This window comes from Coloeus monedula, assembly GCF_965178545.1.
Source record: "Coloeus monedula genome assembly, chromosome: 4".
Classification (NCBI taxonomy): domain Eukaryota; kingdom Metazoa; phylum Chordata; class Aves; order Passeriformes; family Corvidae; genus Coloeus; species Coloeus monedula.
The window spans coordinates 38,778,039-38,800,903 of NC_138784.1; the positions used below are offsets into that span (position 1 = coordinate 38,778,039).

At 38.3% G+C, this 22,865-nt stretch overlaps 1 protein-coding gene across 9 annotated transcripts in view; it reads left to right on the plus strand.

The window, feature by feature from the left end:
• The window catches only part of OSBPL8 (oxysterol binding protein like 8), an 85,440-nt gene that overhangs the window by 38,770 nt on the left and 23,805 nt on the right, over positions 1 to 22,865 (plus strand). For 8 of the 9 annotated variants that reach the window (XM_082280518.1, XM_082280517.1, XM_082280515.1 and 5 more), the window contains 4 exons: positions 16,317 to 16,387; positions 19,715 to 19,795; positions 20,634 to 20,735; positions 21,924 to 22,127. In XM_082280518.1, the coding sequence (XP_082136644.1) occupies positions 16,317 to 16,387; positions 19,715 to 19,795; positions 20,634 to 20,735; positions 21,924 to 22,127 (458 nt within the window). Of the gene's footprint in view, positions 1 to 10,391; positions 10,555 to 16,316; positions 16,388 to 19,714; positions 19,796 to 20,633; positions 20,736 to 21,923; positions 22,128 to 22,865 lie in introns of those variants that run through there. The other variant, XM_082280510.1, reaches the window with a different exon arrangement.

Below are 22,865 nucleotides of genomic sequence, written 5' to 3' on the forward strand. Positions count from 1 at the left end.
ACTCATTAGTAGACCTGACATGCTGATAGTCTATTCAAGAAACAAAAAAAACCAAGCAATAGTTGCTTTTGTGCTTGTTTGCTTTTGAAACTACTTGTATTTATTGCCTAGGAAATCATTAGACATTTTTCTTGGAGTATTCTTAGTGAAAACTTCAGGCTTTTAAAATTAATATTCTCTCCCCTTTTACTATTGGCAGCCATGCTAGTCATCCATGCTTCCTTTAGTTTTTTTCATGAGCGGTGTTCCTGACATGGTTTTATACTTTTTACTGGTTTTGCTATGAGTTTCCCTAACTCCCATAGCTTGCTTTGTCAAAGTAATGATATTAGTGTTTCAGAGTAATAAAGGCAGTGTCTTAGGTAACTTTGAATCATATTCCTGTTTTCCTATTCAGTACTATTGAGATAAGAAAAAAACTTTGAAACAAAGACAGTTGTTACTGTGCTGAATCTGGTAGTATTTTAGTGTATTTTAAAGTTATTATGGTAGTATTTTTGGTACTACACACAGTTAGCTCGGATATATTTTCTAATTCCTGGTGTTACCTCACTGGAACAGCACTTGATGTCCTGTGCCTTGTTTCAAGCTTAGTCTGGAAATATCTTCTGTATAATATAAATATAACTTGTTTATAATTTTTATTATGTTGGAAGAACTTTTGGTTATTTTCTCTCTGTACTGTATTGTATCCTTTACTAGACAAATGCTGGAGTTATGTAAGTGTATTTGAATATTCTAATAAATTCTTCCTTTTAATATTGCCGTTCCCACTAATTTGTAAAGTCAAATTGTTGTGTTTTTTTCAGGGCTTTCACTCATAGGAAAATCATTGAGATGGGCTTGAAAACCGCTAAGACTTGATTGTCCTATGTCAAGTTCCTTGCAGATATTAAGTTTTCTCTCCAGATTTTTTTTTTCATCTGAATATTTCAGGGCTTATGTATGTGGATTTAAGCTGGTTAAATGTATTTGTGCCTTTTTTTGCATCAGTCATCACTGACTTCATTTTCCAGGAGCACTACTAGGAATAAGGCTGTAGTTTCATGAAACAAGAAATTTGGCTTGCATTTAATTTCAGTAGAGAAATGGTACAATGTGGGCTAGGCTTCAGCAACCCACAGTTACTGTCTTGCAGCCTATCTGCAACTTGGGAGGTGATTTTTATGGAGTGGGTTGACCAACATTTGAAAATTGGGTGAATGGTAGTTATTCCTATGGCAAAATTACAGTGCTGGAGAAAATGTGAGCTTATTACACTGGAGAAAAAGAGATGTTGTGAAAGCCTGAAGAATATGAAGTAGAACAGAGTTTAACGTGATGGAGTACTTGAGGCTGACTGTTGTAACTGAAATCCAGTTAACGAAGGTCTTACAGTATAATGAGACAGGGAATGCTTAGATGCAGAATTTGAAGGCATTTACGAGGAACTAAATGGAAATACTTTTAGTCACTGATACCTGAAGTCATCCTTAGGAGATGGGCAATGTAAATAATTCAATATCATGCTAGGCACAGGATAACAGAGAATCAAAATAGAAAAAATGTGTGATACAGTTGACAAAGAGCTGAGTAAAGGTACATAAGGGAGAAGTGTGACACAAGTACTTAGCATTTGCCTGTGGACAGTTGGATGTTGTGCAATGCCGTTTGGCCTCTTTTACCTAGGCTATGTTGTTTCCTGCTGCCTGAATAAAAAGTGCCTGTGTTGCAAGGATCTTTGGTATAGAACCTGTAGCTCAAAACCAGATGAGTCGGAATGAAACAAAGCTTGTGATGGGGCAGTCTCTGGAACAACCAGCACTAACTTTGGTGTTAACGTGGAGACCACCATGGTGGCTGTCTAGCATCTGTCCAGGGACAGGCATGCTCAGTGGCCATTTCTTGGAAAATCTACTGGAACAAGCTTAATTTATGTCTTCTGCTTGTGTTTTAAGTCAGATCCTAATGACAAGTATTACAAATATGGTTAAAAATGCACTAGTCTTAACATGAGGGAGGGGAGGTAAATATTTAACATCATTCTGAGCCACTGACTTCCTATTTGGAACAAAGAGAACTATGTAATCTGTCATTGTAAAGTTGTAAGTGATATGTATTTTATCATTTTAGGTGGTCCTGTATAAATACTGTGTTTTCATTTGTGACCATAGCTCTGGATTTCAGAAAGCTTCTATTTTCCTGTACTTGGTTTCTTAGTTTAAGACGTGTTTTCCTCCTTCCTCATTCCTGTCACTCTTGTGAGATGGAACTTAGTATGTTGTCCAAGACAGAGACGGAAGTCTTCTTCTTGGAGTCCAATGCAGATTTATTTTACAGATGTAGAGTACAGTTTGATCTGGCAGCATTGTCTAGTGATTGTTCAGCCAAAGTCTATTTAAAATGTCACTGTTCTGTATAAACTGTGCATTGTTTTACAAAATATTTTAAAGATCCTTGAAGTTATGCTGTCCTTTATTCTGAGGCTGAAGTATCTTACCTGTGACTGGCATGTGTAGGTGTGGAGGTCGCACTCACTTCCATTGAAAGCTTCAGCAAGGTTTGATGGAAATGTATTAAAAAAAAGGGATGGTGGAGATTTTTCCTGTATGATATTAACCTGTTTATGTAGAAAGTTTAGTATTTTAGTGGTCAAGTGCTAACTTGGCCCTATATAGCATGATCCTGAGATGGGCTTTTAATTTTAATTTTTGTGGATTTAATTTATTCCTGCCTTGCCCATCAAGTAGTTAACTAGAGCGTCAGAGTAGGCTAGTCCTGATCATAATGCTAAAACTAGTGTGTCTTGAACATACTAAATGATTATACTATGTTTTTTTGCTCAATATTTTATTTACATTTGTCAGACTTGGAATAAGACCTAAATAATTCAGTAGCCTTTTGATGGAAACTTTAATGAGCTTGGGGAGTTAGCTTTATCTGTTAAGCTTTGTTTATGTTTGTGGGATGGTGTGTCTTTAGGCTTTAGTGTGCAGCATGGCCTCAACAACTCACCAAGACCATATTTTTTTAAGTGTAGTGCATATAGATGTTAGTACTGCTAAATCATCTTTCAGTTCTAGCAGCTGACACACAGATAGTATGATGGTAATTTAGCTCATTTTCTGTGTTTGCATTCAGTGGTTAAAAATGTTATTAACTATTAACGAACAAACAACTAAACTTCTATCAAGATTATTTTTGGAATTTTTCCTTTTTAGCCTAGTGTGTGACCAAAAGGAATAACTGACAAAATTATTTAAAAATTAACATTAAAAATATCAAGTACAAGACTGCATTTTCAAAAGTTGTAGAGCAGGACTCTGCTTGCTGATGTCATCTATTTATGTCGAATTATCCCTGGTAAATTGGATTCTTGTAAATCTTATTAACTCAGGCATACTGATTTATTTCTTTGATAAAATGAATCAATGCAGAAATAGTGATCACATTAAATTTATGAAAAAACTCAGTCTCCTTATAAATGATTAATATTTTTAGCTTTCTGATGTTTTCTTTAAACGTATTTCAAACTTTCTATGAAGACAGCATAGGTGCTTAAATAGCAGTATTTGTGGTAAATAGAGGAATCTAGTTAAGATAGTATTATTTAAAATTCTGTAATAGAATCCTTGAAAATGTCAGACTTTTCTGTATTTTTCCTGTCTTTATTCAAACATCAGTGAGATGCAGATGAGGTTAAAATGTGAGCGTGTTCTTCTGGGACGTGTGTGCCCAGAAGGAGCCTGACATGAGATAAGAAACAGGATCTGCTGTTCTTTTCCAGCAGAGGAGTAGTAGTTGTTCATTCATTTTGCAATACGATAAAAATGTATCGTGTTACGTGACTGAGAAACAGAAGTGACTTAGGTGCAGGCAGGTGGGTTGACAGTGGAAACAAAATTACATGTCTGCCAGTGATGATGATGACCTTCAATTGGAAGGAGGAAGTGAAGCTGGTTTTGGGGAAGAGTGAGGGCGTTTTTGGCTGTGCTGAGCTTGTACTTTAAACAATTCCAGAGGAAACATTTAAAGGATATGCTAGTGCTAGGGTTTTAATCCACAGGATGCTGCATTTTTTGAGAAAATACAAATTTTTGTATGCGAGTAAAGGTGGAAAGTGAAGAATAGGCATTTTCAAACAGGAGGTCCTAAAGAACAGTTATTAGCTGGGATGAGATGCCTTTTGAGCCTTAATGACCCAGAAAATATCAGACTCAGATATTACTGGCTGTGTACCCAAGGCAACTAAGAAGTTAAAGTTGGTTTGTTGTTGACCTGTGCAACTTGCAGCTTTTAAAAAAACCTATTTGTTTCAGTTGTTTGGCTCAGTTGACAGCAGGAACACAATTTGTTTCACTGGGTAATAAGAAAGGTCTGGAGCTCCTGACTCGTCATCCCTGTTCTGGATTCCTGGTGGTCAGTGTGCAAGAAGCCCCAGAGATACAGCAATGCATCTCCTCTTAAACAGCTGTCAGTGAAGACAGATTACTGAGGACCAAGAGAAGGAAAGATACAGCCCTGTGACAGTGAACTCGAAGCCTTTTCAAAGCATTAGCAACTCTACCTGAGACAGGCATTTGGCTGTGGTGCTCTGGGCACCTTTCTGCCAAGAGGTCACAAGAGCCTGTTCTTTCATACAAATGCATGAAACTGGAGCCAGAGCAGAGAGGAACTGCCTTGGAGCTGGGGAGAGAAATGTCGCTGCCCATAATTACAACAGCAGATGGAGGCATCGAGCACAGGCAAGGCTGTAACTCCTCTGGGAGTTGATCACTGTTTAAATTCCAGTTTGTGCTGTTACTTTTTTTTCCAACCAGTGCTTTCAGTGTATTAATAATTCTTTTTGATTATAGTATTTGGCTTGCGGATGGCAAAATCTTGCCAGTCTGTCTGGTTCCAGACCAAGCTGTTTTCCTGTATAGTTGGGTTATATTTAATCTTTAATAGTGATTTCTGTTTTCCTTTTCACATTTTCTATGAGTTTACTCTCTATATCTAGACAGACTTAGTTATGGAAGTAACTTCATGCAGTCTCCTGTTTCCCTCTATCTTTTCTTTGAATAGAGAAGCTGAAGAGAGGTGAAATAATTTATTATCTTGACACAGTAAGAACAATTTATTACTAAGCATATCACACTTTGTTACTTCGCTTCATCTTCCATAAGTCTGTTTCATTGTCTCCCTGCTAAAGAAGAAAGGCCTAATTGAGGCTCTCCAAAAATCTTTTTTTAAATACTTCCATATTAACAGTAAGTGTTACTTCTGAAGTAAGGCACCTTCTCTGCAGAGTAAATGCATTTAACGTCTTAGAAAAATGTTAACACTTTTGCTTTCTCCTTCTGCATAAGAATTCTTTCTAAAACCTTGCAAGCCCTCATGCTTGGAGACTCTTGGTCTTTCTTGCTATTTTATTAGGAGGTGTTTTAGTTTGTCTTGATTTGCTTTTGATGATGAGGAAGTATTCTGTAATCAACAGTGTGCAGGAGCCATGGGCACTGGTTGTTCTTTAGGTGGTACTGAATTAGTGTTGGTTGTCCTGCTGCAGGAACCTGAGCCCAAGGACACAGGGGGGTCACTTTTTAGTTTTTTGATGGAGTGTGGAGGTGAAGCCCCAGTTCCACAAAACTGTGTAACTTAACTTGGAGTAGCTTTAGTGATGCTTGTCTTGAATGGCATATGAGTGAGGCTCTGGTCACAGTAGGAGGAAGGAGCTTGAGCCTTAAGTAATCTGATCTTAGTCTGTGTTGTAAGACTGAGTTTCTCGTAAAATGTTTTAAGTTCTGCTGTGTGTGATTAGTTTCCTGAATACATTATCCTGACCTCCTACTTTCTTACTGTAATGCATACTCTGGCACATTCCTCTCTGCTAGTCATTGTGTGTTTATTAAAACTTGCCATTTCTGAAATGCTACTCCACCCAGTATTTGTGGCTTGGGTAAATTGCATATACTCCTTTCTGTGTGGGTTATAGCTTTATGACAGCGTGGTACTGGATTTAAAAGGCACAGCAGGGCTGATTGCTGTGAAACATCTCAAGCAAGTCCTCTTTCTCCATGACAGTCTCTGCAGGACAGGCCTACTTGAACCGGAGCTGTGACCTTGAGAATTTCATAAGGGCTGAGATGACAATGTTGAAACCTGAGCAGTGAGCAAGGCTATTTACTCCATGTGGGAGGAGCCGAGCAGGCTGTTAGCAAGTGAGGAGGTGCAGCCAAGTACAGTTGCCAGCAGTGCATGGGGAGCCTTGGTGGTCATTCATCACCACTCTCAGGCTTGCCTCTGGAATTACTCCTCAGCTAAACTGCACTGGAGCTGGAAATACCAGAGAACAGAAGAATACTTGGTGAAAGAAATCTGCCTCTCTAAACTACTCTCCAACTTGTAGCCTCATGGTTTAGGTATAATTTTTTTCTGAATCAAATATCAGTGCTGAAGGCAAGTATATCTTTAATACCCTTCTTATTAAATAGGAGAAAACCACTTTTACTTCAACTCCACATATGAAAATCAGGTGTTGGATAAAACCTTTTTAGGTATGATAGTCTAGCTGCTTTCCTTTTTTGTTTTCTGCATGCTGCAAAGAGCGTGTTTGTACTGCATGTAGAGAATTATTTATGACCTTTCATGGACTGGGAGAGAATCCTACTGGAAAAGGTAGCGATGTTGAAATGTCAGGGCAAATTGCTGTCAAAATTGCAGGGCAAGTCTAAAAAGCCTCTGTCTTCCTCTACTACACCAACCTGTCCTTCCTCCTTCTTTTCTCTCTAGCTTTCACAGAATTTGATTTTAAGAATATTTTGGCTTTTCCTTGGGTACCTTTAAGGAGAAAAGGGTTATTTTTTTTAAATTTGCATCACTAGACATACTCTTTGGTTGTATTACTGCATCAGTATCAGTTTGTAGAATGTGTTTGTTATTCTAAACTTCTAAAATCTCTATAAAAAGGATTGTTATAGTTACAGTTCCTCATTTGGGTAGTCCAGATTTGATTTGAGTTCAATTTCATGGAATTAATACCTGTACAATTTAGAGAGGTCTTTTTTTGTTAAGACCTCTGTTTTGTGGTTTTTTTAGATGTAGATATTTTTCCATTGGTGAAATGTTTTAAAGCTAAAACCAGACTTTGTCAAAAGTGTTCACAAATTGTTAGAACTCTAGGTATCTTCTATTTGACTTTGTTTTGTACACTGAGATTTACATTTTGCTCCAGTCAATATCCTGGAAGAATGTCTTAAGCATGGGATTATGGTTAGTTTTCAGCTAGTATTTACTACTGAAGAAGCTCAGATTTAATATCTGGGAAGAATATGTGAGAAATACGTTCTGGCCTTTAGAAAAATGTATACATTAAATAAGTTTTCCTCCTCTAAAGAGATGTTCAACAGATTGACTGAGAATGAATTCTTCCCCTTTGTTCCCTCTTAACCTCCTGCCCTGAGATACATGAACTAAGTATTTCAGTTGTGTAGGGATTTTTGTCTTCCTACTGATAAAGGTATTTTATAAAACAGAGAAACCAGGAAACTTCTTCTCTCTTTCAGTGGCATACTTAGTCTACTGCCTCCTATCATGACTTTTCATAAATTTTTTTATGAAAATACTCACATGTTCATGCGCAGATACACTGTGTCATGTCCCTGATGCCTTTAGGCTAAAGTGCAGATACTTTCCTGTTTATGCAGGCTTTTCTGCCATGTCTCACTTATGGAGTTGGACTTGGCTGTAGTTCTATTTGTGAGTATCTGAAACAGTGTAAGTTTCTAAGCTGTGTATGAGAGTGCATTTTCTAAGTATGTCAATTATTAAAGCCCTGGAAGCTAGTATCAAAAGTCTAGAAGGCTGCCTGGGACATTAGTCTAAGATCACGACGTCTGATTTCATCAGTACATGGACCTTTTCTGTCTGAATTTATTTTCAGAAAGGAGAGAAGAAGAAAAAGGATTTATGGTGTTTTTTAGTCTTTGAGGGGTAGGGAGTGAGCAGATGAAGGAGGAAGCTTAAATTAGGTTTTTTCTTTTCCTCTTCTGTTGTGGTGGTGAGACAGAGTCATATTTTGGTAAAAGGCTCAGAGCCTGCCTCTCCTGGGTTGCTGTTGAGTTAAAGCAGAAGGTGCTTAGAATACCTGGATAACAGCTTCCTTGACTGGAGAGAGCCTCAGAGAGGGGAAACGTAACATTATTCATATTGAAATTCTTAATTTTATCTATCCAGAGAGTTCACTTTCAGTTCTAAATGGAGAAAAGGGCATAGGAAGGAGAAAGAGGTATTTTAATCTGTTCCTGTTTACAGTTTGGCTACATGAGCAGTGTCAAGGGACCTGCGAGGGCATGAAGAGGAGTGAGAGAAAGGCCTTCAGGATTATGTTGTTTCCTGAAACCCCTGGAAGTGTAGGCACTTTTTTTTTCAGTAATGTGAACATAAGGTGGCAGAGAAGACTCAGTTGTGAAACAAGCTGCTGGGCTGGCAGGCATGGTCAGGCATGGTCAGGCATGGAGGCAGATGCAGACCAAGGGATGTGCAGGTGTCTGATGGAGGAGCCACCCCTCCCGTTGGTCTGTGTGACTCAGCCATTCCTGTACAAGACATGGAAACGGCCAGATACCAGGGTCAGCAGAGCTCTGGGCAGGGTCACAGCCCTGACTCTGAAAGAGGAGATAACAGCCCCATTCATTAACTGGGCAAGGTAGGTCTGTAATGAGAGGATACAGTTCCTTCTGTGTGTAAGGGGAGTTCTACTGCAGCTTTCTCTTGATTTTAGTTAGAATAAAAAAAAAAGAAAATGCATATTCTGAATAGATTTGGACCAAGGTATTTGCTCTGTTTTGTAGTTAAGACAGGTTTGGAGAGGTGATATGGAGCTGTGTTTATTAAAACAAAACCAAAATCAAACAGAAAAAAAGGTAGTGTTCTCCCTCCTTTAATTTCCTCCTCACTGCCCCACCATTCCACTCCTTTAGTTTTTTAGCTGCTCTTTCTGTTCCTTCTGGGACATTTGGACAAGGACTGCTTCAGCTGAAAGAAGTGTGAGACACAGGGCTGGGTAAATGGAGACAGGCCTGAATACATGATGCTCATCCAGTTTTTCCTACTCCCTGTGCTTAAGTGTTTTTCATGCAGCATATAATGGTTTCTATTGATGGCTATCCATGCCTCATATTTGTTTTTATCTGGTACATCTTTTTACCTTGTCATATATTGGGAAGTTAACTACACTTCTTTGTATAAGGGGATGGAGTAAATAATATTATTTGAGGATTAATCACATTCATGCTACTATTGATTTAATTTATGGCATGTGTTTCACTTTGTAAGAGAAGGAGACCTCTAGTATGGAGTAAGGTAGAACTCTAGTTCTTAAATTCAAGACAATTCTTGGTGTCCTGTTTTTTTAGCAGAGAAGGTTTCAAAACCTGTTTCGTCAATCATAAGATGTGGGGAAAATGGGACCCACAGAGAAACACCAGATGGGAAGGAAGTTCCACATGTGGAAGAGGGTGGCTGTGCATGCTAGTCGTTGTGGCAAAGAGGCTACTGATGTAACCAGCAGTGGATAAAGGAGGTTAGGGAGAGATTATTTGACTTTATTCTGGTAGCTGCCAGCAGGAGGAGTTTGGATCAGCGGATTTCTAGTCTTGAAGCACAATTTACTGGAATCTTTTTTATGTTTAAAATTTAAGTTGGTCCATTAAAGTGTTTTATTCCTTGAATAAAATATTTGGGGCATTAATAATAAAAAGCCTATTTGTGGAGATTATTTAGGGCAGCTCTTCCAGGAGTCAGGCTGGTTTGTATATATAAATACGGGAGAGTTTTGAGAAGAAAAAGCAATTGCCTCACCTTTTAAATAAAAATAAGAAGTGAAGTTGTAGAGGCCATGGCAGTCAGTTGACAAAAGCTAGTTAGGTGAGTGCCTGAATGGGAAAGTTTGACTTGGCTGCACAATGCAAATGATTGGCTCCCTTTTCAGATTCCCGTAGTGTACCACAGTATCAAACAGGGAAGCCACATAGCTCATGAGTTGTCTGTTGTGCGATATAAATTTGGGACTTGAAAGACTAATGGGAACTTGATTTAAGGAGTCCTTAAAAGATAAGTACCATTTTTGTGTGCTTCAAAACTGAGAGGTAAAAAATGAGATGTGGTGTGTTTCCCAGAAAAAAGGAGCTGAAGCAAAGCCATTGCACTTCAAGCATCCTAAGGGCTTTGATGAGAGAAGTATAGTGTTGCTTGGCTTGCTGCTGATTTGGCAGCCTCTGTCTCTTCACTGCATTTTTCATGTGCGCCCTTCGTTTGTTTCTTTTTTTTCCTCTTTTGTATCTTACTCATCAGAATGTGAGGTAAAAGGCTGCTACCGCAACACTCTTGTTCCAAGCAGCTTATGCTAGCCAGCTTTCCCAGAGAACATAATCCTTACACAAACACCTTAACTCATGAAGGAAGAAGGTCCAGTGCGACGTAGGTTTTCTTCATGTGCTGGGATTTCTTCTGTGTTTTCTCCACGAGCTGATGGCCGAAGGCTTGTCCGGAATGCTTCATTTGGCGGATATAATGAGCTCTCTCCTGCTTTACCAGGTTTGTTTCGGTCTTGCATTCCTTAAAATGAACAGAAGCGAATAAAATTTTCACCTCAAAGTTTTAAGCTCAAATGAAAATAATGTACTGAAATGTTGGTAGAAATCGGAAAGAGTACTGCTTGTATGCATTTAGATAACAGCTCTTTGTAGTGGCAAGATTTGCAGACAGGCAAACGAGTAAGTTAGCTTTTACACTGCCACAAATCTCACTTTAAAATGCATTGGTGGATTTGAGACTGACTGGAATGTTTGATTTGGTTGTTTGGGCTTTTAGGACTGAGGTTCTGTGATGTGGTTTATAAATGCCTTCCTTTCTTGTACTTTCTACTGCCCCCCCTCCTCCACCACACACACACATAATGGATCTGCTTTAAAATTGTAAGGTACAGCAGAAGGTTTTCATTTAGCTGTAACTACTGGAAAATCTGCAGGCTGGTCATCAAGGGTTTGACATAAAATGACAAGACAGAAAATGGGGGCTAAAACATAGCCTTGCTAAACTCTGTAGTGCAAGATTTGGGTTTCAATCTCCTTTTGCTCAGATACGTTGTTTCCTAAAAATCAGTACTGGAATATTGAAATGGATTGGTAGAGTTTCATTGTTCCTAATGTGCTCTTCTGATGCAGGTACCTGAATTTCAGCAGTTTATTTCAGAAAGCCTTAGTGCTTGAAAATGTGTTACAGGGTCACCCATTCCTGAAAGGGGACATAGTACAAATTGTGCATTCTTTCCAGGATTGCTCTGGGTCTGTGATTGGTCTTTGTGCACAGATGCACTTTATTGTGTAGTCCCACCCCACACCACAGGGCCAGGATGCTGCAGGGGGAAGGAAAGGGGGGAATAAAATAGTTTTCACTTTCTATTGCAGAGGTCTCCTGGAGCATGGCTCACTGCATTTGTAAGCCCTGGTTCTGAAGCCCTGGAGCAGAGTTGGGTGCAGAGCATGGGGGAAGTTGCAGACTGGCGATTAGGGGGTCTCTGCAGACACCGTGTCTTAATAAACTTGTTTTATCCTGGAATGTTTCCTTTTACTCTGCTCAGGAAATGATTAGCCTTCTACCAAGAATCTAACACTGAGTTTTATTCAAGCTGCTTACAGAATAAAAGATCTCAAAGCTTGAAAGCATGGGGTTGGCAACTAGACAGATGCTTCCTACCTTTAAAATAAATGTGTAGTCTGGTAATTAGTGAAAACAAAAGGGTTTCATTTTGTATTTGCTTCCTTTTTGAATAGAATTCTGCAATTAAAGCTGATCACTGTTCATAAGCAGACAATAAATGACTACTTAAAATGCAGAATAAATGGAAAGAGGTTTTTAATGAAAAAATTCAAGTGTGTACATAGAATTAAAAAATGCTTTCTCTTTTGAAGTCTTCCATTATATCTGAAGAATTTAAACATTCCTAACATGCTTAATAAGCGTTCTTTATATACTCTTTCAGATTGGCTTAAGTAAAGAGTAATTGTCTAAAAGATACTCATATGTAGTTACAGTGATGACAGTCTTTGGTTAGGTTTTTTTATTTTATATGGTGCTTGCAAAAGAAAACACGACTGTGAGAAAACACATAAAAGGAGTTGCTTACTTTTCTGATTACTTCACTTTTAAAGTCCATGGAGGAATCTGAATTAGTTAATATGAAATTGTAGTCTTAAATCTGGTTGTCAAGAAGCTTTTGAAAGCCCGTCAGTTAAAAAGACTACTGTTCCCTGTGTTCAATTCTTTTAAAAGATTTTTTTCCCAATGTGTTTATTATATAGCACCAGTATTGACAACTCCCACTAAGTACAGCTCATACTTCTTCCAGAAACATTTTCCAGCTCAATTATTTGTTCCACAAAACTGCACATGCACACCAGTAATCAAATCAGGCTGTTCCTTTCTTTTCACTTGGAAGTCAGTAATATTGTTGCTTGGATTGCTGTTTGTGATCTTTTCCTGCATTGCATTGCTTTTTTGCTGGTTTCTTCTGTATGTTTCAAAAAGAGCCTCCAGTGGATAGTAATTATTTCTTTTATGGATAAAATAGATCTGACATTAAAATGTAACCATGTTTATTTTCTGATGTATTTTTCTCATGTATCGTAATTGCAAATGGCATTTATTGAGAGGCACAAAGCCAGTATTTGAGATGAAAGAGTTATGTGGTAGGTTTTGGTTTTTCCCTTCCTTCAAAATTGATTGAAGGGACAGACTGTGGGTGCAACTTTAAAAAAATACATGTTATGCTTGAAAATTGAAATCTATTACCTTGACAGTTTTGTTTGAAACTGTACCCTGCCACAGTCTTTATCCTAAATAGTCTCTAATCTTGGAGTGTACATAGCCTTGTTTTTTGTCAACAGTGTTTTGAAGAAGTTTTTGTTTGGTTTTTTTTTTTTTTTTTTTGGATTGTCTACATAATCTGTTTCAATCTCTAAAGCAGCACTGTTTGACTTTGTTTCATCAGCCTCTTGTATACAGTGGTTCTAGTTCCTCTGTCAGGCTCTTATATCTGTCTGAAAGCTCCTAATGAGTTTAATGTAGATTTTCACCTGCAAGTTTTGGAAGAACATGCTGAGGGAGTGCTCGCAGTAGGAGCGCACTAATGGACAGTTTCCCGTGGCTTCTAAGGTCATACCATGAACTGTGGCTGACTGCACTGGCATTGGGATCACCTTTCAGAGCCCATGGGACCTGTGCTGTTAAGATAAGGAAGGTCACACTGGGAGAAAGTCTGTTAAGATGTGGTGTTGCTTTGAACATAACTGCTGATGCTCAAAACTGCTTTAGAGAGTACAGCAGTGGCACTGCTAACTTTAAAGGTTGCTTTCAGGATTGCAGGTAGAAAATGATACATAAATTCAAAGGATTCAATAGAGAGGAAATTACAGAAAGGGACTGTTCAACACCTGAATTTCTACATTGTAAAATGTGAGCTCAGGTTATTTCGTTAAAGAGCTGCTAATTGAGTTACAAGATGGGAAAGAACAAGTAAGCTAAAATATTAAGTCCCAAACCACTGCTGATAAACACTGAAAAACTTGAAACACTTTCTTTATATTACCCCCTGCTTCTATCCTTTTGTGCCCTGGCAATCTCTGCTCCAGACAGCTGTCTGTATTGTGAGCTTATCCCCCTACAGAGAGGGGGGGTTACAAGTAGGATGGTGGGGGATGCAAAGCTGAATAACTGGGTTTCCTCACAGACCGAGATGGGGCAGTGCAAGGTGTTCCAGCAGGTGCAGCACCCTGACTTGGCTTTGCTGATGAAGCCCTGAGAGAGCCCTTTTCTGTGCATGTGGGGGAGGGAGGGAGCAGTTGGTGTGGTGGTATGCTCATGAATCACCTGGCACACACACCTCTCCAGCTCGAGACACTGAAAGCAAGGAGATGAAATTCATGGAAATGCCACTGAACTTTGGTCTTCATGTCCAGTTCTCTGTGACAGAATAGTTCTTTCTGGTTTCATTTCTTCTTGGTGATACTGATGCAAAGCTTGTTTGTGAAAATAAAAAATGTATGTCTGTTAGATAAGGCCATGTAAAGTTCTTAAAACTGTTGTGCTTTAGAAAGCAAGCTTTGAATAATAGCTTCTTTCCGTAAGAGCAATCCTGACTTAGCACTTCCTTGCTGATTTCCCTCACTAAGCCTTCTGTATGTGCCATTAAATAAATAAAAATGGCAAAGACATTAGAAAATGCCTGCACTGCATTTTCAATGGGACTTGATTCCTTTTTGAGGAATTTCTTTGGGTGCTGGATGAGGTCTGTTATGGTCCTGGGGTGTTTTTGACTGCCTAAGGCTGGCATCGAATCCAGTGACTTCTCAGTGAGCTAAGGCAAATCTAGCCTCTGAGGCTTTAAACAGCCTTTGTTTTGTTTCATGCCTGATAACTAATGCTATAGCAAATGTGCTTTTGCATTTGTTATTATCCAGGAAATGTGGCTTCTGGTATCTGGATTTTTTATGGATTCCCTAGTACTACACATCTGCCTGTCAAGGTACTTCTTCCCTTTTGTTAAATGGTCTTCTGTGTTACAGATTTTCATTAGCTGAACAAACCTGTTGCAGGTGTGTGTTGGAAGAATTTCAAAATTTAAGGATTTAGTGAACTGTGCCCAGGTGGGGCTTCTATGAAGATGTGTAAAAGTTGTTTGTAAAGGCATGTAGGGCTTCCTTTTATTTATGTGAACATAGAATGAGATATTGTACTGCAGTATATAATTTTAAAAAATCTGATCTTGAAAAATAATATCTGCACAAAAATAATAAATACAAAGGGAGAAAAAAACCGGAAAAAACTGATTACCAGACCAAAACCAAGAGGAATCTCAAGATTTCTCGTGTAACCTGGAGATCAACCTAATGCCTCTTTAACTCCATGAATCTTCCCAAGATGTGTAATTGTGACAAATGAATCAGTTCTGTCTTAGAGTTTCTATGTATCATAAGTTGTGGAAGGGGGAAGACAATAATTAGAAAAAAAAAAAAAATTCCTACAATGGACAAACTACCCAACACCACTGCTACCAAAAGTTAGAAATTCTTCCAAAGCTCATAGTTTCCCCGCACATACACACATTTCCCTGAAGAATGTGAAATCAAGGAGTTGCCCTGGTAAGTTTTCTCATTTCGGGGATCAGAATACCGACTTGTGTTCCAAAGTCGGGACCATGCCCGGGGGGACGCTCTGAAGCTCTGGTGGTGTCGGTGGGTGCAGCGTGCCCGGCTGGTGCCGTGTCCGGGGCGGTGGCCGTGGGTGCCGGGTGTCCTTGCTGGTGCGATGCCCTCTCGTGGGCACAGCTCTCAGACACCCCCAGCTTCTGAGACCAGGCTTCTCAGCTGCCTGGGCTGTTCGGATATCCATGTATGACTGCATGGTTTAATCTGCCTTCGCTCTGAAGGGCGAGTAAACGATGGCATGCTGACTTACTCGGATAAATGCATTGTGCAATTTTTTTTATTCCTGTTTATAAAAGCTGTATGCTACCACCACCCTATTCAAATAAAATGGAACAGCGAGTGAGATTGTTGTGTCTTGTAAGCAGAGTAGGCGATTTTTTGCGAGAGGGTGCCAGGTTTTCAGTCTATGCTCTGTGGCACATAGCAGCTGTGTGGCAGCACCCATACCAGTTGTGTCCCTGTTTTCCATTGTCACACATACACAGACTTACTTTGCTTTACTGGGGAGGTGTGGGGTTTGTCACAGAAGAAAAACATGGGATTTTGATAACTGTTTTAATATAAAGCCTTGTAGTTATGCTTCTTCAGTGTCAAGTTGGAAGTATAAATTCAAGGCTAATGTAAGGAACTTTTTCCATTTTCTTGCAAAAAATTCTGACTGGTGATTTTCATCAGATTTGCTTTCATATAGCTGGTATTTAACAATTATCTAGCTACAGAAATGAACAAATAAAAAAAGGCTTTATTTAGTACTCTTCTCTGTGCCTGCATGTATGCAGGAGAATGAGAAAATAAAAGGATGAAAGTTGGCACATTGTATTTACAATTCATCAGGTGATTGGATCAGGTGTGGCATTTTCCAAATACAGTGGACTGTTCTTGCATCTTAGTGGGTATTAAATTAGTGTATATTGTAGTAGCTAGTATGTTTTCAACTGATGAGACAGATTGGTATGTATATGTTATTTGGAAATCCAATTTACTTGTACTTTTTAATGTTAAACACATAGGTAAGTTTATTTCAAAGGCTAGCTCATGTAAATTGTTAATGAATTTAAATTATTTGCAATAATGCTGGTTTTTTTCCTTAAGGTTTTGACAAAGGGAAGGACGAAGCATCACAAAGTAAAGAGGATGTGGCATATTCTATGTCAAAAAGCAAGGTAAGGAAAACAACTTCTTAACCAGGCTTAAAAATGTTGGTGTATAAAGGAGTTAAGCATTTTTAATTAAAGGCAAATGTATTTAACTTTTGTTGTAGATAATCTTGAAGATTACTCTTCAGATTCAGCAATAGATAAAGATTAAAGGGAATTTCTTAATATAGATCCCAGGATGACATCACATGCACATGTGTGGTTCAAAGTAGTGAAAATTAAATATGGAGTCTTCTTGCTGTTGTCTTGGAGTGGGATGTTTCCTTGCCATAGATTTTAAATTACCTTGCCATAGAGTTTGAAGGCTCTAATTTACCCAGCTATATGGTTTTGTGTTTTCTGCTAGCATGTCCACTGTCTTTTTACAGAGGCAGATGTGGTAGCAAACACTTAAACAGATTGTCAGGGTGCAGCTGGTGTGGGCTGCTCTGGAAGGTGAGGACCAGATCTTGAGCACAGCTAGCTCCCAGGGGAAAGGGGGAAATTCCTGATTTTTTGCTGCTTTTGTGCACAGCTGTCCCCACAGTGCTCTGTCCTGGGCACAGGCAGCCACACCCCTTGGAGATATGGTTTGCACTCAAGGTCTTGACACAAATTTTTCTATGATATTTGACATAGCAGAGCTGTAAAGAGAAACATTCGAAAGATATTGAAGGAAAACGAAGAGACGTAAAGATTATAGTAGCATTTCCCAGCTTACATGGTGTCATTGAAATTGCAGCGGGATAAGCAGTTTCATTTCTGCAGCTGATGCTGCAGTTTTGTGGTGTGTAGCTAAGCATTTCAAACTGCTGATGTCCTACACGTGACTTGGAATCATGAAACTTTGTATCTTTTTGCTTTAGTGTATCCTAGAGCCTCACTTGTCAGGGATATCAAGGAAGTGTACTTCACCATCCAGCTTTCTTCTGATCAAAATATTGGTCCAGAAACCTCAAAATCAGTTTGACTTAGAAATCAAGTTAATATGATCTCTTCTGACTTGGATTTATTCCAGACTCTCAAGAATCATTTATCTTTGACTATCCAATTCCTTTTTCCTTTCCCTTATATTTATTTTTCTTGGTTCTTGTCTTTCCAGGATCTTAAGTCTTTGTGTTCTTTGCTATTACTTTTTTGTGTCTTTCTTTTGAAAATGAGACCAAGATTCCTAATTCTGCTAATACATGCTTTTTTTCACCCATTTTTTAAAATTGCTGCATGTGGGCCCTGATTATACTAGTGGAAGTGAAATAGCAGCCCTTCTTCCTAAGGGAGAATGGAAAAGCAGTGATGGGACTTGCCTGGAATCTGGTACTGAATGTACTTTGCTGAGAGTTACAGCAGGTTCTCTTAAAGTGTTTTATTCTAAATTTTTTATCCCATTTGCTATGTGTAGATGTAACAGTGAGAAGGTTACTGGCTTAAAAATATGCACTGACCTGTCTCAAAACACTGAATAGGTAAATCTAGACCTTTACTCAGTGTCATATTACTGAGATTTAAAACTGAGACAATGAGAAAAGGAGTTTTTGTAGCCTGTGAAACTTCCTGGTTTGGGGCTTTTATATGTGTGACCTTTAGATTGCCTTAGCTTTCTGTTAGTGAGCAACTAGAATATTTTTTAATGTTTTGCTTAAGTTGCTCCATTATAGCTTGCATAATGAATTCATTACCTCTTCTTATGTGACAGTGATAAGCATTTCTCCCCTCTTCTGTTGTTACATTTAAGGTACTGTATTTCCTTTAAATTCTAGAGAGAGGAATTTAATTTCAAGTTGTATGCTCATCTTAAGGCTAAATTTTGAGTGTCAATAACATACCTTTATTGCAAAATAAAGAGGTTTCCTTCAGTTTTCCAAGACAGATACAGAAGTTAAAGAAAATTTACTTATCATTAAACCAGTTTTGAGCTAAAATTACTTTTTGTCAGTTATTGCACATATCTTTTTTACAGTAGCTAAGTAGACTCCTGTAAAGTCTTAGTTCTGAATAAAAGATGTAAAATAGAATCCAGGTTAAATTGTTCAGTACAGCTTGTGAATCTTTGTGTTTTGTTTCCTTTGTTTGAGCAGCTTGTGAGTTACGAGAGTGCTCAAGTGCACTGTTTTTACTATTGCAGTAAGTTTTCCTCAAAGCTTGCGTATTTTTGACTTTCATTTTATAGTATTCCAAAATACAAATTCAGTGAATAGACTTTGTGCTGTAGTTTGAGATTTGAAATGTGGAACATCTTGAGGGTTAGTTTTAATAAAATGTCTTTGAATTTGAATTGAATACACAGTTTAGAATGTTACGCTGATTTTTTTTTTTTTTTTTGACAATGCAGAAAGTTTGCATCCACCGGGCTTATGTTTCAGTGTACAAAGAAATACAACTCTTTGTAATTTATCTGAAGTTTGTATAGAGTGCATACCTTCTCAATGTTCTGACTTCCAATAGGAATGATATGAAAACTCTGTGATAAACTCCTCTTTTTCCTTTTTCTTCCCCCCCCTAAAGAGTGCTGTTCCTAAAGTGACTGTTTGATGTCTTCAGTTCCCTTTGAACTAGTAGGCAGCAAAAACCCTAGGAGTAAACTTTGAACCTTACAAGACATGGGGGAGAGGTGGGGGGGGAAGATCATGTGGTGCTGAGGGAGCTCGTTGTCCTGCATGAACAGGACTTGGGTGTCACGAAAAACCTGGGTCTCAGTCCTGCCTGACACCACTGTGAGCTTTGTGAAAATGACTTGCAAAGTAATCAGAGCGTGGAATTAGGGAGCAAGGAGCAGAACGAGTGCCATTAGTGGGCGTTTCTACTCTGATGTTTTATAGAGCACTGAATTCTAGACTGAAGAGGCTGTATTTTCCTTCATGAGTCACAGGGTAAGTGCCTCTATAGCAGTCCGTTTGGAGAAGCTGTCAAGTTGTGCATGAAGACAGCTGATTCTGTATTCTGATTCATACATCCTGGGAATGACTCCTGTGTTAAAACACCTGTATCCTCCTAAAACATTCTCTCTCTGCTAAAATAATGCCTAGCTATTCAAGCATTCTCTGTCTAGTAACAGTCTACATGAGCTAAATACTTACTGTGTATAGGTCAACTGCTTCCAAAGGAATCTCAGACTTCTTTCCCATAAAACCCTTATGAAAAGAGGCTCCATGAATAGGTGGTGAACACCTCATGTTACAAGTTGTAGTTCGTTGGTTTGGGTTTTTTTAATGGGGAAGCAGTAGAGAAGTGAGAGGGAATGGGAACCTTAGAAACATAATTGCACTTCAAACACTTTAAAAAGTGCAAGCATCAGTAATATATTCTTGTATCTGTCATTGTCATTTATTTATTTGTTATGTGTGTTGTGAATTTCAGTCTGAATCCAAGCTTTTCAATGGCTCTGAGAAGGACATCTCTCAATCTTCAAGCAAACTTACAAAAAAAGAATCTCTCAAGGTGAATTAATTTCCTAGTAACTCTTCGTGGACAATAGATGCATTTATGTAGTTTTATCTTATTCTCTAATAAGAAGACAGAAATGCCAAATGGAATATTTAAGTATTGTGAGAAGCTGTGCTGTTGAGTCTCTTCAAATTTTACTGTATTTTTACTTGAATAATGGCATTCTATAATGCAGTCTTTAAGATGGCACAATGTTGTAGAATAACGCAGAAGATTATAGGTTAACTCAAGTTGGCAGGGATGTCAGGACACCTACATGCAATGAAATGACAAATGGAATTATCAATATTACAATTTGACTGCATTTCTATTGCCTTCTTCCCCGTGTTGTCGCAAGACCAACCTCCACTGCTTGGCAGATACCATTTCAGGAGAAACGTAGAATTATTTGGCTTTAAATGAGGGAGATATGTTGCTGCAGATTTCTCCTGGGGAGGGAACATAACTGGTGGGTAAGGACCACAGATTGGATAATGTACCTATAAATTGGAACCTAGTCCAGTTTTGGTTTTGTACTTTACACCAGGAAAGGAAGAGAGGAGGGGGCTGGTTTGGTTGGTTTTTTCTCCACTTTGATTCTAACAGGAGGTTCAAAGTCCTCAGTTTAAAAAGAAAATTGCAGAAGAATCTGAAATTGGCTACGTCGTAGCTGCTCTTGAAATAATTGTTCGCACTTTGAAGTCAAATACTCTGTTTTAAAGTTATTTTTCTATATCTGTATTGTGAATTGAATTTAGCAGGTTTTTCCTCAGCTTATATTGGTCAGTGCCTTTTTGTGCTGATAACTGGATTATGGCCGTGACACTGTAAATATTTTTATTATTATTTACAGGTTCAAAAGAAAAACTACAGAGAAGAAAAGAAGAGAGCCACAAAAGAATTACTTAGCACGATCACGGACCCCTCAGTTATTGTTATGGCTGACTGGTTGAAGGTCAGAATCCAAGTGTGAAACCTGAGTTGAAGATAGAGCAGTTAGTTGCTTGCTGCTTTCTGGCCAGAATAGAAAAGGCTCAATCTTTTACTTGCTGTTAATGTTTTTCTACAGGCACAGCAGCCACTAATTGCATCCCAAGGTCTCTGTGCTCAAATCCTAGGGGACTAATAGAGGAACCTAGCTCCCACTTACTGCAGTCACCCTGGTCACATGCATCCTGTGTGTATTGCCATCACTTTGGGATGAGTTGGCTTTGCAATTCTCATTTTGTCCTTCTCATTTTACGCTTTGAAGTGCAACTCTGTTACATACATAACAATAGCAAAAATTATTCAGTCGGATATTTGAATGCAGATTTCTCAGTGTATTTCTCATAATTTTCCTTTCCTCTTTTAAGAACTAGCTGGTACTGCTATCTCAAAGATAGCAGTCCATGTTATCAACAGTAGTGCAGTTTATACATTTCAACGTGTTCCTTACATTTGTAAATATATTCTTTGGCTAGGAATAGCATAGTATACTGTACTAATAGTGCAAGAAAGAAGATCTTTAACCTGTTTTTACTGTTTGCTCCAAACAAATAACTTGCCAGGAAAAAGTTTCTCCAGTTTTTGCAAAAATTGATGTAAACAGGCCAAAACACTGCTCAGAGGTCAAGTTGTAATTCAGTTCTACAGACACAGAAGCAATTAAAATTCAGAGTTGACAGAATTGATGCAAGCAGTCTGATGAGATGTGGAAATTCCGGGAATTCTTTTAATTCACAAACAGGTTGAAGCTAACAGCTGTTGTAAAAGGTTTTATCTAAGAACTTTGAATATATGAGTTATTTTGTTAATATCTTGTTTTTATTATCAGATGTCTGACCTGTGTTCAGAGGAGCTTTATTTCCAAAGATTATCATGTCCTTGTGCTAGTGATAAAATATATTTCAAATAGGAAAATTCATTAAGTTTTCAGATGAGTTGTCATACTTCCCATATCTGGATGTGTGCATACCCAGTTGTAGAATTGAGTACTCATCAAGACAGAAGAGCAAGCATACCTTTATATTCTTTAATAAACCTGGGTAAACTTTTGAAAGCTTTTAAATAAAAGCTAATAAATTTCAATTTTAATTTTGTTAAGGAGGATGGTTTTGGTATTGACTTCACTGAGATACAACTGTAATTATTTATCTTCTAGATTCGTGGTACCTTGAAAAGCTGGACCAAACTGTGGTGTGTACTGAAACCAGGAGTGTTGCTTCTTTACAAAACTCCCAAAAATGACCAGTGGGTAGGAACAGTGCTGCTGAACGTTTGTGAACTCATCGAGAGGCCTTCTAAAAAAGATGGCTTTTGTTTCAAACTTTTTCATCCTTTGGAGCAGACTATATGGGCTACAAAGGTTAGTGGTAGCATGCATGGTTCTTAAGGGATGACTAGCATTAATCAGCTATGAATAAAGACAACCTTAATGAAAAGCTGAACAATGTTCTCTGTTTCAGCTTCCATGGTTTGTTTATTCTGAATATAAGCCCTCAACATCTAGTCTTGTTTATCAGAAAAAGTGTTTGATTTATGCTGCTCTGTGTACTTAAAGAGCTTCAGAAGTGTTGTGTGCAAAGGGTTGCTGTTAAAAAGGTTAATGCCATCACACATCACATAAATGAAAGGAATGAGTGTTTAACATTGTATTTTACACCAGTCAAATCTGAGAAATTAAGGGGAGATTTGCCAAAATGAGACAGTTTTGTTAGAAACATTTCTTGGTGTCCAATTCTATATTCATGTAATAAAATGTCACCTTAGTTCAATTTGCTTTAAGAGTCAAAATGCAGATTGCTTGCTTGTGCAATACTAGCTTATATTGCAACTTGTTATGATGTTAGGAGGATAAATATATTCATTTAGTTCTGATGTCTGTTTGCCTTGTCACACATGGCATAATATTGTGAGCAGCTCTTACCTGTGTTGAGAAGCACAGTGTGTTCTACAGGGCAAAGGTTTATTTCAATATCTTGTAAGGATCTTTAATGCTTGCTCTTACTCATTGTGTATAACCTGATAAACTATTGTAGTCCTTGTTTTGTGTTTGCATGTGGAGAGGGGATGTGGAAGCACAGCACAAGTGAACATATTTTCC